Source organism: Mytilus trossulus, chromosome 10, assembly GCF_036588685.1.
Source record: "Mytilus trossulus isolate FHL-02 chromosome 10, PNRI_Mtr1.1.1.hap1, whole genome shotgun sequence".
In the NCBI taxonomy this organism is placed as follows: domain Eukaryota; kingdom Metazoa; phylum Mollusca; class Bivalvia; order Mytilida; family Mytilidae; genus Mytilus; species Mytilus trossulus.
In genome coordinates, this window is record NC_086382.1 from 713,161 (window position 1) to 726,823 (window position 13,663).

Genomic DNA, 13,663 nt, shown 5'->3' on the forward strand with positions numbered 1-13,663 from the left:
TTTATTAAAAATAAAAATATTTCTTTAAAACGGAAAGAACTTGCAGTGCAAATAATATGAGCCATTCCATGCAAAAAGGTACAAAAAGGAAAAAAGAAAACGAAATACCTAAAGAGTGTGTATGATTATTGGTAGCAGACTTGTGGTCTATTACACATCGTTGCTTCTTCTTATACATTTACCCTTAAGATTTAAGTTTATCATTTCTTTCAGTGCCCAATCACCCCCTGGTTCGTTAAACTTATTGCTCCATTATTTCATATTCTTTATTAATTTCCATGTTTAAAAAAATGCAAAACTATGTGTACACGAAAAATTATGTTGTATACAGTATCATAAGAAATTAGTCAACATTATTTACGACAGATGTACAGATGTACAGATTTTACAAAAAAAAAATGTAATGCTTCAAGTAATAAAATAAATGACATAGCGTACACACATTTGGTTCCGTACCTTAGAACATTATCGCGGCTTTTCATTTAAAAGTTAATCATTTGCTTATCTGTGTTAACGTTTACTACAAACAGCAACGTGCGTTCAATGTAAACCTTATTTCACGTAAACATGGAAACAAATGTGAAAGTAGGTACCCGTTTACTGTTTCACAAATCAAAAGACGCGCTGTTTTCGCTTGACGCTTACTTTTTTTTCTACTGAAAATTCGGAACCTACGCAAAGTTGACGCAGTGTTTACATGAAGTGCACACGGGAAAGCGCTGCGTTCACATTTTCCCGTCCGTCTTCTTGTAATGATTGGTCTGCACCAATGTAGGTTGAACTAATGAAAATTAGTGATATTTTCTCTATATTGTGTCGACCATTCACAAATAGCATAATATTTCAGAGACAAATAAAGGGATAACTGTAGAGTACACAACGCCAATTATAGAATACATAATGAATAAAATCCCAACAAATGATTGCCCTGTTATTTGTGACAATTCACTTATTCCTGCCTGATTTCATTTGTTGTATCAAGATATAATAAAAGACAATAGATGTAGAATATTCTTGAACTTTATGTTTTGTGGGTAAATGAATAATGAACTTGTTCAAACCATTACAGAATTTAATTTGAGTTTTTCAAAACCTACTTTGTCTATACAGTTAAACATTTGTAACCCTACAATTTGACCGTAAAAGTATATTTATATGATATATGTTATCTCATCCGAAATTATTAAGTATTTCTTATTCATTTTTATTTTTATGTACATTATTTTCTTAACTTCTCTGAAACCTTTGTACCTGTACGATTTTATGAGAATTAACGATCTATCTATCTATGTATTACTAATACAAACCTTTCTTAACGACAACCTGAATTAAACGATCAACTGCTGTTAACGGCCACTTTTCAAGCCTTCAATAGATGTCCTTGTACATTTTAACGTTATTAAAAGACCATCCGATAACGCGACTAGCGACCTCATCAATATGTTGAAAACAACAACACACACTGTTTTAAACGACCACAATTTCCTGGGAAGGATCAGCGAAAAAGTGTTATCGTACCGCCAATTTTATGCTCAAGATAGACTTTTTCCTCGTTTGAACTCGGCCGATTCCGTTCCGAGAGAACCGGATTGACTCGAACATTCTAACATTCGGCATTCCACTTGTGAATCCGCTTGTACGGAATCAAACGAGTTTAGACAATTTTTTACCACAAATGTTAACAATCAGGACGTCTATTACCAAGCCCAAGAAGATATTGCTTTTTTTAAAAGTTCAACTCTTGATTGCAGTGATTGGCTCTGCAATCTTGGAAATTTTCAGGAATGAGACTGAAATTTGCTATAACAGTAACCCTGTCTGATGAATGGACAAATAAAGATTGAATTACAAAATAAATATTTCTCATAATAAGTCATTATAGATATGCATACGAGACCAACACATTAGTGATTATTAACACTAATTTAAAGTGTAGAATCTGTATACAAAGACAATCTGTATTAAGAGACCCCTTTTCCCTTATCCTTTGAGTGGTCTCTTAATATTTGATTGTATTTTATTTCAATATATAAAAACAGAAAAAAAAACTTACATGCAGCTAAAAGTTAAAAGAAATTATGCGGCCGAAAACTTTTCCGTGATTTACTTATACCAGGGATTCAGGAATCTACAAAATTTGAAGAAGAAAAAACACGCGATGTATATTAGTAGATTACTTTCCAATCTGATCTAAGGTCAGGTTGCCGGAGGAGGTTTTTACCTTTTTTTCTTATATTTTCTTTTTTAAAATTAGAATATATAAAATCTCTTTTTAAAAGTTTGCATTTAATAAATTCACTGTTTTGTGTAGATGTCAGTTCCCGAGTGACAAATCAATAATATATTTTAACATTCTCCTATTACGCTATGAGATAAATATGACATGCAAAGTCAAACTTGTTCTCATACATGTAGTTTGAAAAGAAATATAATACATAACATATTCAATGAAAAAAAAATTAATGATTTTTCTTTGGGGTAATAAAGTTAAGTCATATATTTCAGTGATCAATTCGTTTAATAAAACAACTTTTGTTATTAATAAATAGTGAAATTTGACTGCATCTAAGTGAAACAGTTAGATTATATACTTAAATCTATACATGTTGTACTACGTCAGCATTCCAATTAGAAAATTTCTGTAATAATAAACTCGACGAGATTTAAAATGATATGAAGTAGTCATAAGGGCATTGAACAAGAAAGATTTATTGTAAGTGTTCAACGAATGTAAGCTCATCACATCCCTATTAAGTGTTAAGATCAAGAACATCATTTTCCCGGTAACAAATGTGTGACAATAACACATCACAGTGCAAATTATATTGGAGTTATAACAAATTATGTACTATGTAGTTATGTAACTAAATAGTACACGGATATTGTATCGGTTACCAGTTTTCAATGCACAACTTACACTCAGTATTACGAAATATTTTATAGCAATAAAGATAATGATCAAGCTGACAACAATTAGTCTACCAAGCATTTTAAAAGCATAAAAAGAATTTTTACTTCATTTTCAAGTGAGGTGATAAGAGTAGAATTTCCCACTTAACTCACTAAAGTTAACTGACAAAAATATTGAAATTTAAGGTATTTCAAAAATATGGTGGTCCATAAATAGTGACTTAATTTACCAATTGAAAAACAATTGTCATTTTCTGAATTGATAGAGGCATTTTCCGATGAAAATGGTTGGTTTAACCTGGTTCTATAATAAGAAAAATACATACAACAATAAGCACGCAATTCGATTATGTTGAATTGTGTAGAAAAGATAACTGCAATCGGTTAAACGAGAACGACCAACAAGCTGACGATCAAGCAAACAAAAGTTCAAATAATTTATAGGCAATCGTATCCAAACCAAATAGCTTATATATGAGACGACAAACATACATAGAAGCAATAGTTATCAAAGGTACCAGGATTATAATTTTATACGCCAGACGCGCGTTTCGTCTACATAAGACTCATCAGTGACGCTCAGATCAAAATAGTTAAAAAGCCAAATAAATACAAAGTTGAAGAGCATTGAGGATCCAAAATTCCAAAAAGTTGTGCCAAATACGGCTCTGGTAATCTACTCCTGGGGTAAGAAAATCCTTATTTTTTTCGAAAAATTCAAAGTTTTGTAAACAGAAAATTTATAAAAATGACCATATAATTGATATTCATGTCAACAATGTTGTTTCTTTCATACAACTTATTGGTTAGGTTGATATTATGACATATAAATCTCTATGATGATTCATTTGTCAAGCTTTCAAACGTTGTTCTCCAGAGTAGAATTAGATATATATTATGTAAATGATCCAAAACTGGTTAATTACGCAAGCAAATGGATCATCTTTTACCCCATATGAGGTTCAGGTCGGTCAAGAGTTTGAGAATTTTTTTTGAAGTAATAAACTGATAATGAAAAGAAAAACCCAACATTTACCGGGAAAACATTATATTTCTTTAAGGTATATTCATGATATATCACCATCGTGGATTACACAATCACATTATAAAATCAGTCAAGTTATGTGCCCTAATCTGCAAATTTGGTGACAGATTTGCAATTTAATGGTTAGACTGTTTATTTATATACAGAAAACTTGGTGATTTATTGTATTACTAAAATTATTTAAACGAATATCATTTATTTTTTTGTTTTTAGAATCATTTTCAAATGAGTAATTTAAGACGAGATAACTCTTTAAGTAAAACCTTTATCATGTTTATACTGGACAAATTTTCGGCTCTCCCTTGACACCATTTGCGAGTATGGTCTTAAGGAGACGATGATAGTCTGTCGGAAGGGGACGATAAATGGCTGACCCGTGTTAAGATTGAGCCATATCTCTTGCACGTTAAAGACACCCTTGTAGATTTCGAAAAAAAGTAGGCTAATGCCGCTACAAGGCAGCACTTGCACCCGCAAAGTGGAAAGGGATTAATATAAGTTGCAAAACGTGTTTCCCAATCCACTATAAATAAATATGTTTAAACTAAATAAAGATGTTTTTATTTTTACTGTTAAAAAAACAAGTTCGGTTAACACCATTTTTTATTTTCTTAAAACATTTGTAAAACCTATCTTCTAACAATTTAATTCAAAATTCTATCTAATAGAAATTTTTTAATGTACACAAATGTGTTTTTTCATGGACAAGCTAACCAAATTAAGGAAAATTTTAACGACTCATAGCACGAAAAATTGCACGGTGACCCATACTTTATATTACATTTTTGAAAAAAAACATTGCAAAATTTTCATTTTGGCAAATTATAGGATAAATTCTGTCTCGAAAGGTCTATATTTATGATCTACCTTACTATAATTTTAAATGTAAAAAGCGAATAATGAACCCTTTGTAAACGGAACTGGTAATTGTTTCCCGTTTTGAAAATATCTGTTGTTTACTTTATAGCTTAAAAAAAAGGATTCAAATGCCAAGGGGGACTTCAAAACTCATATCTCTAAAAGAAAATGACAACGCCATAAGCAAAAACGAAAAACGACGACAAGATTATCCAATACGTGAATACTCTTTTAACATATATGTGTGCTGTTACATTACTGTCCAAAGTTAGAGGAGGAATGAGCGGTAACAGACGTGTTTAACACCGCCACATGCTTTGTACCAAGTCAGGAATATGACGGTTGTTTTCCATTCGTTTTATATGTCATTTGATAATGATTTTCCCTTGCAGTAAGTTGTTTTTTGTTATTTTGCTCGTTATGTGCCTGTCTCAAGTCAGAGGCCTGTAGTTATTGTTGGATTCCGTGAATTGTTTTGTTATAAATTATGCCGTTATTTGTTTCAAGTGAACTGTTTCATATTGTTTATATTGGAGCCTTTTATAGCTGACTATACGGTAGATCATAACACATCTTCTTATTTTTATATTTAACACTAATTGAACAGTTTGTTGTTTTTTCTTGTATCATTAAATGTGGAAAATTATAAATTAGGTAGTACAAAGCTATTTCATCACTTCAAAGGAAGGTCACACTTAACATGCTTAAAACGATCTTTCTAAATCTCTTCTTCACTTGAAATTTTGTCGTGTCAACTCCTACATATATTTAGTGGAACACAACAACTTTCTAGCTGTCTGATTTTCGAAGAAACAATTATATTGCATCCTGGTTGGAAAGTATTAAAGCGACAACGCTTCGTCCTTAATGCAATTGTGGTAAAGACTTCATAAGGTAAGTGATTTTGAATTCAAATACTTTTTTATTAAATGTAATAAGCTCGTTCTTAATAAATTATTATTTATTTGTTTTGTTTTATGTTTTATGGTTACTTGTTGTTTTAGTAAATATCATTAAATCCGTAAAATGTTAACATTTCTTCAATTATTTCAAATTCATCACGTTGTGTGTTTTTTTTTATTCAGACAAATTTTATATGTAAATATCAGTTCATTTTAATAAACAAAATATTTAAGGGTTATATATGGGATAAGAAAAAGTTAATTTGCCACATTTATTATAGGAATAAACACATTTTTTCTAGAGGTTATTGATGTGTAAACCGGGGCGATTAACTCACAAACTGAAAAAAAGTCCGAACGACATGAGTGTAATTAATTAATTTGTATTCCTTAATTGTTTTTTTTACAGAAATCAACAATGCACCGTTTACTGATTATTCTGATAAATGCTATTTTTCTTTCCGTTGTGACGGCCAATATGGATATGGTATGTTATTTCTATCTCAGGAAATAAATAAGTTGCATGCATGACTTAAAAGAATGAGTTGTGTGTAATATTTGTATTCATACATTCTATTCTGCTTACCCTTCTGCAGCCTTTAGTTCACTTCCCCAACCCGTTTTATTAATGTTCGCGCTGCTCAATCTTGAGTAATTTGTTCAGTGTTTTGTAGACTAGTTTTTGTCTATTCGTCATTTTTAGTTTTTGTCATTTTGTTCTCGACTTATGATTTACGATTTTCGTTTAAGTTGTTTCCATTTTTGCCATGGAACTATGAATTTTCACATATTAATTTTTTATGATCACATTACAAATATTATAAGTTACATAGTGTGGTAGTGACCTATATATTGTATTAGGTCACTCACACACTATGTTACGAATTTATCGTACCGACTATCTTAACATGGGGTATTTAGACTAGTGGCCTATCAAAGTAATCAAATCTTCAATACCGTTAGTATAAGGAAACTACTTCCATTGGTCTATACAAAATCAAAGCCAACAATAACAACTTGTATGCTTTAAGGAGGCTCGCGGGTATAAGATTTTCAGAAAAAAAAAAAACTTTTATTTTTCATTTCAAATTCTATTAATTACATTAAGTAGTTGTTACTTTATTTTAGGGTACAAAAATCATTCCAAAAAATCTTTTCGTGTTGGCCACAGGTGACTTTTAAAAAGTAGATATCATTGGAAAAGCTCCAAATTATCTCCCTTTGGTGCAAAAATGCCATTTTTTGGCATTAAAATTGAAATATCTGTTTTAACTCATCCGTGACCTATATTTTTTATGGTTGTTTTCGAATTACCTGTACATAAAATAAATAATTGTAAAATTTAAGCGATTTCTGTAATAAGGTTCTTTTTTTATTTCGATATTTCCGATTTTTCTCCTATTAGTTCAACAGAACAAAAATGTATGCTTCTTTCCAAGGCAGATTGTGACCGTAAATGATTGGTGACCCCATTTTTTCATTTAATTTTTCTATAAAGTATAAGATAAAGTTCATTTATACAAAAAATATGGTGAAATCATATATTAAACAAAAAATTGGATTTAGACCCGCGAGCCCCCTTAAATTTGTTTTATGAATTTATTTCAATCGTAAATTATCAATTTCTTCGTCTGTTGAAACCATTACGATTTTCTCTCAACACCGTGTTGTTTTTTATAAAGGGACGTAACACCAATACTAACCGTGTTTTGAAATAAGCCCGTCTACTAACCTAAAATGGAATATTCACGGTCTCCAAGCGGTTGCTTTTAACCAATCATATTCCAAGAAATTTACAGGAGGTAAGATAATTGTAAATATGAGATTTCTACAAAAACTACACGTAACTTACGTGGTCAATTTATAAATTGAAAGAAAGTTTTAAAGATGTCAAATTCCTTCTATAGATATGACAAATAATAGTTTTGGTATGGAGAAATAACGATAATCATTAATATAAAAAAATAAAAAAATCTGAAACAATATTGTTAAAATATATTGTAAAACATTGCCAATATAATGCGCAGACAGACGAACAAACGGACACAAACTAAAACAACTGTTAACGTCATTTTCACTTATTGTGAAAAATTGAAAAACGAATTAACGATATTCAACTTTTAATACTTACCGCAAGCAGGAGGAATAAAACGTGACAAAAACTCATTATACGTATGCATTTTTGGCTTATAAACATTCTTCAAAAGTCAAAGCTATAACTGATGAGGATAATTTTGATCTTAGTTAAGTTTATTCTGTGCTCTATTTTATTTTGCAAATCATGTTTAAACTTGAAATTGTTTAGAAAACGTCAAATCAATGCAAAGAATGAATTTGGATGGATTTTATGTTTCTTTTTACAATAACTTCAATTTTCAAATTTAAACTGCTGTATTCAAATGGTGAATAATAAAAAAAGACACTCTACTGTTGCAGTTTTGTTCAAATCTGCCTCGCTTTCTAAAAAAAATTATCTATACTAAGTGCTTGTAAAGTTTTTTAAAGGGTAAACGTCTTAATTTTTTTTCCAGAAATTTGGTTATCATATTGTTGAAAAGAAAGCCAGATATTTTGAAAATATAGAAACAAATCTAGAAAAGAATACAGTAAAAATTCACACTCCAGCACACAATGATGTTATGGAATCCTACCTTATTCAAGATTTCCGTCAGGTTTGTAAATATACAAAACTCTATAACCTAAGAATGGTAAGAAATGTAGATTACACCCATGACTGTGGTGAAATTTGATTATAATATTTTTTTTATGCACGGATAACTTAATGATAGCGCGTGATTAGAGAAAAAATGGGAAACATATTTTAAAATAAAATATTGAAAGATAGCTTCTTTAAAATGCTTTCTGAAAATTAGAAGACTTTCTTTGAGAAAGGAAAATAAGATATATATTTACATTGTGTAATGTCTAAACTTGTATCAACTTAATTATATCAGTAAGTATGTCAAGTATATTTTTAGAAATATTTGAACAAACGAAAAAAACATCCTGTATTTGTCATAAAAAGTTAAATCCATTATTTAAAGTAAAAAAAAAAAACCCGAATTACACATCTTCGGCAAATTTTACTACTTTCAGTTAATAATGGAGAACGATAATTTACGTTTTTTAAGATCTCCAATGACGGAATATTTTAATACTACCTTTAGAGACTAGACATTTGTGTTTTGTTTAATGATTTGCTGAATATTTATCAATTGCACAGAAAAATGTTCGAAACATTCAATTTTCAGTGATTAATCATTTTATTAGCGACCAAATATTGCACAAAGATAATAATTCTTTGAAATAGAAGGTTTTCGTTACAGGGTCAGCAGATGAAATGTCTCCCTTCCTTAAGGCAATGTAGACTGCGGGACATAGACATAAAAAATGCAGTAGATGCTGGACAAACTACAGAGGCTTTTATTTACAGTTGGGTATACGATATATTTAAAAATGTTACGTTTGTTAGATAATCAGAAGCTCTAAATGTAAATAACCTCGAAGAGTCAACTCCAAAGTCAGCATATCTTTGCCACCATTCAAAAACAATCTTAAAGGAATTGCAATGCATTAAAATTATAAAATGAATTATGAAGTACGAATAAGACATTAAGATGTGGTATAAAATCAACATACTTAATCCAATTTTCTCAAAAAAATGCAGGAAGTTATTTTGTTTTCATCATTGTTCGAAAAGTTAATGATAACTTATCTAACTTGTGAAACACCAGTTAATCAAATCATTATTTACAATGATCGTTTTCCTTTAGGCATGTTGTATAAAATATAGATACTGTAGCCACTTCAACCATTATGATCGATATAGATTTTGAGTGGCGTGGTGTGTAGGTTTGTTTGTATGTGTTATTAATCAAAACATTTTCTTTTATCAGAACAAAGGTGATAAAACCATAAATAATGCAAACGAAAAAGTGGTCGTGGAAATGTATTTTGCTGATTTCGATGAAATAATTGATAACATTTCACTCAGAGGGGCTTTGCAAGAGTTTCATGAAGATTTTAAATACCCTGTGTATAAGGAAAAAAAGATACCAGATGATTCTGAAGTATTGAATATAACACGTTCTGCAGGTAAAACATAGTTAAATGTAATAAACTCTAACTGTTTTGAGAAAATGAACCGTTTATAAATTGCTATAATTGTGCCTAAATGGATGGTAATTAAACTCTGTACGGAATATTACACTAATGGTATCAATTTCACTGCACCAGATGCGCAAGCGTAACAACAGAGTATCCGTACAGGTGAAAATAATTTGATAACTGTGTGCCAAATACTGATTCACTGTAATAACTTGCAATTAAAATGCATAAAATTGATAATTATAAGGGAGAAATTTCTTTAAATCGTTAACAAGCCTTCAAAGGTAAGACCATGACATATTGCATAGGTATTCATGTTTAACCCGACTTAAGATGGTCGTCAAAATAAAGCATAAATAAAGAAATAATAATTGCAAAGCTCAGATATATTGAGTTTGTTGAAAGGAAAGAAATTGATTTAAACTTTAACCTTTCCCAATTTTTTATTAAGACTGAAACTGGATATATTTGAACAAAATCAATTGGATTATTCTGTTGTTTCTTTGAGTAAAGATTTTACAGATACCACTCTAAGCTTTGGAAACACTTATTGTTATTTAGAATACACGAACTCTTTTTGTTTGTTACGTACAAGTAAAAATACTCGCTATTTCATTTTACTTGGTCAATGCAAAGGGCCTCATGTCTTTTTGAATTAATTGAATTATGTTAAGTGCCCGATTTGTCTACCGAAACCCGGATATGCACTCCATGTTTGCTTGTTTATGACTTTATTTTTCCTCCAAATTATGTTTTCCCCTGTTTATTTGTCTATTCATATCCGGACCTTCAGTCCTATGTATCCCGTTTATACCTGGACTTTACCCACACGTTTCTCTGTTTATACCTGGCCTTTTCCTTAAATGTTTCACTGTTAATACCGTTTTTCACTGCTTATACATGTACATCACCGCCGGTGTTTCAATGTTTTTATCTTGACTTTGACTTCCGTATTTCACTGTTTTGTACCTGGATTTTAACTGACGTTTTCACTGTTTTCACCTGTACTTTAACTACTATGTGTGACTGATCATACATAGGCTTTGACTACTATGTTCAACTATTTATACCTTGACTTTCATTTCTTTGATTGATTGTTTATACCTCCACCTTCACTTCTAAGATTTACTATTTATTCCTCGACTGTCACTTCTATTTTTGACTATTTATTCTTCGACCTTCACTTCCATGTTTGACAGTTTATACCTCGACTTGCTTTTTATGTTTTCTGTTAATACTGCGACTTTCACTTCTTTGTTCGACTGTTTATACCAAGGCTTTCACTTATATGTTTGACTGTAAATACTTTGACCTTCACTTCTTTGTTTGACTGTAAATACCTCGACCTTTAATTCTGTGTTTGATTGCTTGTACCTAGATTTTTTCTTCCTGGATTTTTGATATCGTTTTTCGTTCCAAATTCTTCAAACAAACCTATAGCAAATTTGGAATTCGTTGAATAATTAGAGTTGTGGTTCACTTGTACCCACGAAATCCACAAAAAAGTGGTAGCTTACGAATAACAAAGCATCCACATTAGATATACATGTATGTGATTTTGATTACAGTGTTGATTAAGATCAAACGGAGAAACGGGACATAACTCTTTTAAATTACTTCTTTTCATTCATAGCTCATAAAAAGCACATATATTTTTTAACGTTTTACAAGTGTTTGAAAACAGAACTGTTAAACTGACAATTACAAAATTTAAAGAGTTATCGCTTAACCCTCACCTATACCCTTTATTCAACAGTCATTATTCATATTGCATATCTCGTATGACTAGTTGAATTGCGAAAATAGCGAATGTGTTAAAAATCCAAAATCTAAAAAAAATGAAAATGAAGAATAAAGCGCGAGTTGTTAGCAATGCAATGAATGCTGTGTGTCATTTTATTAATTAGCAAATTTTCAATTGTCTAATTCTATCATATGAGATTGAAACACACAATATGAGAAAGAACTGCATTGTACCATATTTATTCAGGTGGTCGTGTTAAAAGGCAAGTTTTGATGATCGATGAATCCTGCAATGGACAGTGGCCAAAGACAGTGTATGGTATTGATACAGGGAGAAGTTGCAATCATCTTAAAATATGCCAATCGTAAGTAACACATTATCATTATCCATTGGATGACAAATGATTGATTTGAGCGCCAATGATACGTTTTGTGTAGATGTAATAAATTTTAAGCATGGTATCTTTGATGCATTAGAACAATTTTCCTCAATTTTCTATGCCTTATTTATATTCGTCAATTTTTAAAAAGTCATTTTATCACCAGACTTTGTAATGTTTACCACGATGTGACATTTTATACACGGCGAAACTCCGACATGATATGCGTTCCCTCTGAAATTAACCTTACACAATATTTTTTTAGATCATGTCAAAATAAATTTACTTGAAATTTTTCCTGAATCATGAATGTGATATCAATTTTTTCAATTAAAAAGTATCAACAACAAAAAAGTATATGTATAAGAATTCAAAATATTCAAACCAAACCAAGCTAATATATGTTTGACTATTATCAAAGCTACCACAATAAACAAATTCAATTAACATAAATATTACAATTGTGTTCCTCTAGAAAAAATAGGAAAAATTTTGAACCTTGATTTAAATCCTCCTTTTCTCAAGCCTGGTGATCATCGTTTCTTATCATTTACCCGACACATTTTACTTCTCTATCAATACATTACTTGAGTGCATGTCCATATTAAACATCTTCATCAACAAGAACAAGAGCATTTTGGGAAAAAACTCCCCAGCTGAGTTTTGAGGAAGAACTATGAAATCGACACGACACAATATTTATTGGTATCATCACGATTTAGTTGACGGCTATAATGTGTCTGTCTATCAGCTCATGAGACACTTAATATCCTAATCTTAGGTCTAAAGATACTGGTGAAGTGATCTGATCTTTAATTTACAGTTTGTAGCTTATTCCCTAACGTGATTTTTTTTTATCGAGTCTGAATTTGTATAAAGTTGATCCATGATTAGCAGGTGACGCCTACATTTTCAAAAAAAAAATCGTTTCTTTCAAAAAATGACTTGTTACTACTCATAATTTTCAAAATAATAAATACAGTTTAGTTTATTTCCATGGATATTTTCAGAAGGCGAAGAATAAATGGACGGTGGATACTGACTGATTGTGGCAATATACAAATAACTTCACCTATGGTGTATCGATGCATGTGTTGTCCTTGGACTACATCCATCATTCTGGCAAGAAATGACTGTGCATGTGATAGAACGATGGAATGGTAGAACATAAGAAGTGAAACACTAAAGATAACAGGATCATGCACATATATATCCTTATCTGAATAAAATATCTTTGCAACTAAAGTGTTCTCAGCTTTTTTTTTTTACAGTGGTTGTTTATTTCGTCTTTGCGCTCTCACATCATCGTTTTCAATTTTTTTAAAACTATTTCACTTTATACTTTATTTACCTGTCAATTGATATTTATTATACTCGTCCTAAACATGCATCAAATATTTTCCGCTGGACTTTTAACATCTAACAATCAATCAATATTTTCATTATATTTCAACACCTCTACCTTCTTTTATCTATACTTTTTGGCCTCCCTTCCAGGCTTACTCTTTTGCACAGAATTCTTATCTCTGTAAAACACCTTCATATCCTCATATATGGTGACCTTTTCATTTCCTTGTACATGTACGTACATATGGTAATTGAAAAAAGAAAAAAAACGAATACAACTGTATGCTTTGGCTGTATAAGTCTCAGATTCTGTTTTAAAGTAGATCTTATGGAAATAAAATAGCATTCATAAATGATTATTTATTAGAAAA

General features: G+C 30.6%; 1 protein-coding gene across 1 annotated transcript; it reads left to right on the top strand.

Moving 5' to 3' along the window:
* Window positions 1-567: 567 nt before the first annotated feature.
* Window positions 568-13,109, top strand: LOC134686463 (uncharacterized). The gene is made up of 7 exons (XM_063546130.1): window positions 568-585; window positions 6,125-6,202; window positions 8,247-8,387; window positions 9,042-9,152; window positions 9,612-9,810; window positions 11,813-11,930; window positions 12,956-13,109. The coding sequence occupies exons 1-7, from the start codon at window positions 568-570 to the stop codon at window positions 13,107-13,109; spliced, it is 819 nt and encodes a 272-aa protein (XP_063402200.1).
* The last annotated feature ends 554 nt before the right edge of the window (window positions 13,110-13,663 follow it).

Coding starts and splice junctions, on each gene's coding strand:
- LOC134686463 (XM_063546130.1), top strand. Junction 8,388..9,041: donor TTATTCAAGATTTCCGTCAG/GTTTGTAAATAT, acceptor TTTTCGTTACAG/GGTCAGCAGATGAAATGTCT. Junction 11,931..12,955: donor CATCTTAAAATATGCCAATC/GTAAGTAACACA, acceptor GGATATTTTCAG/AAGGCGAAGAATAAATGGAC.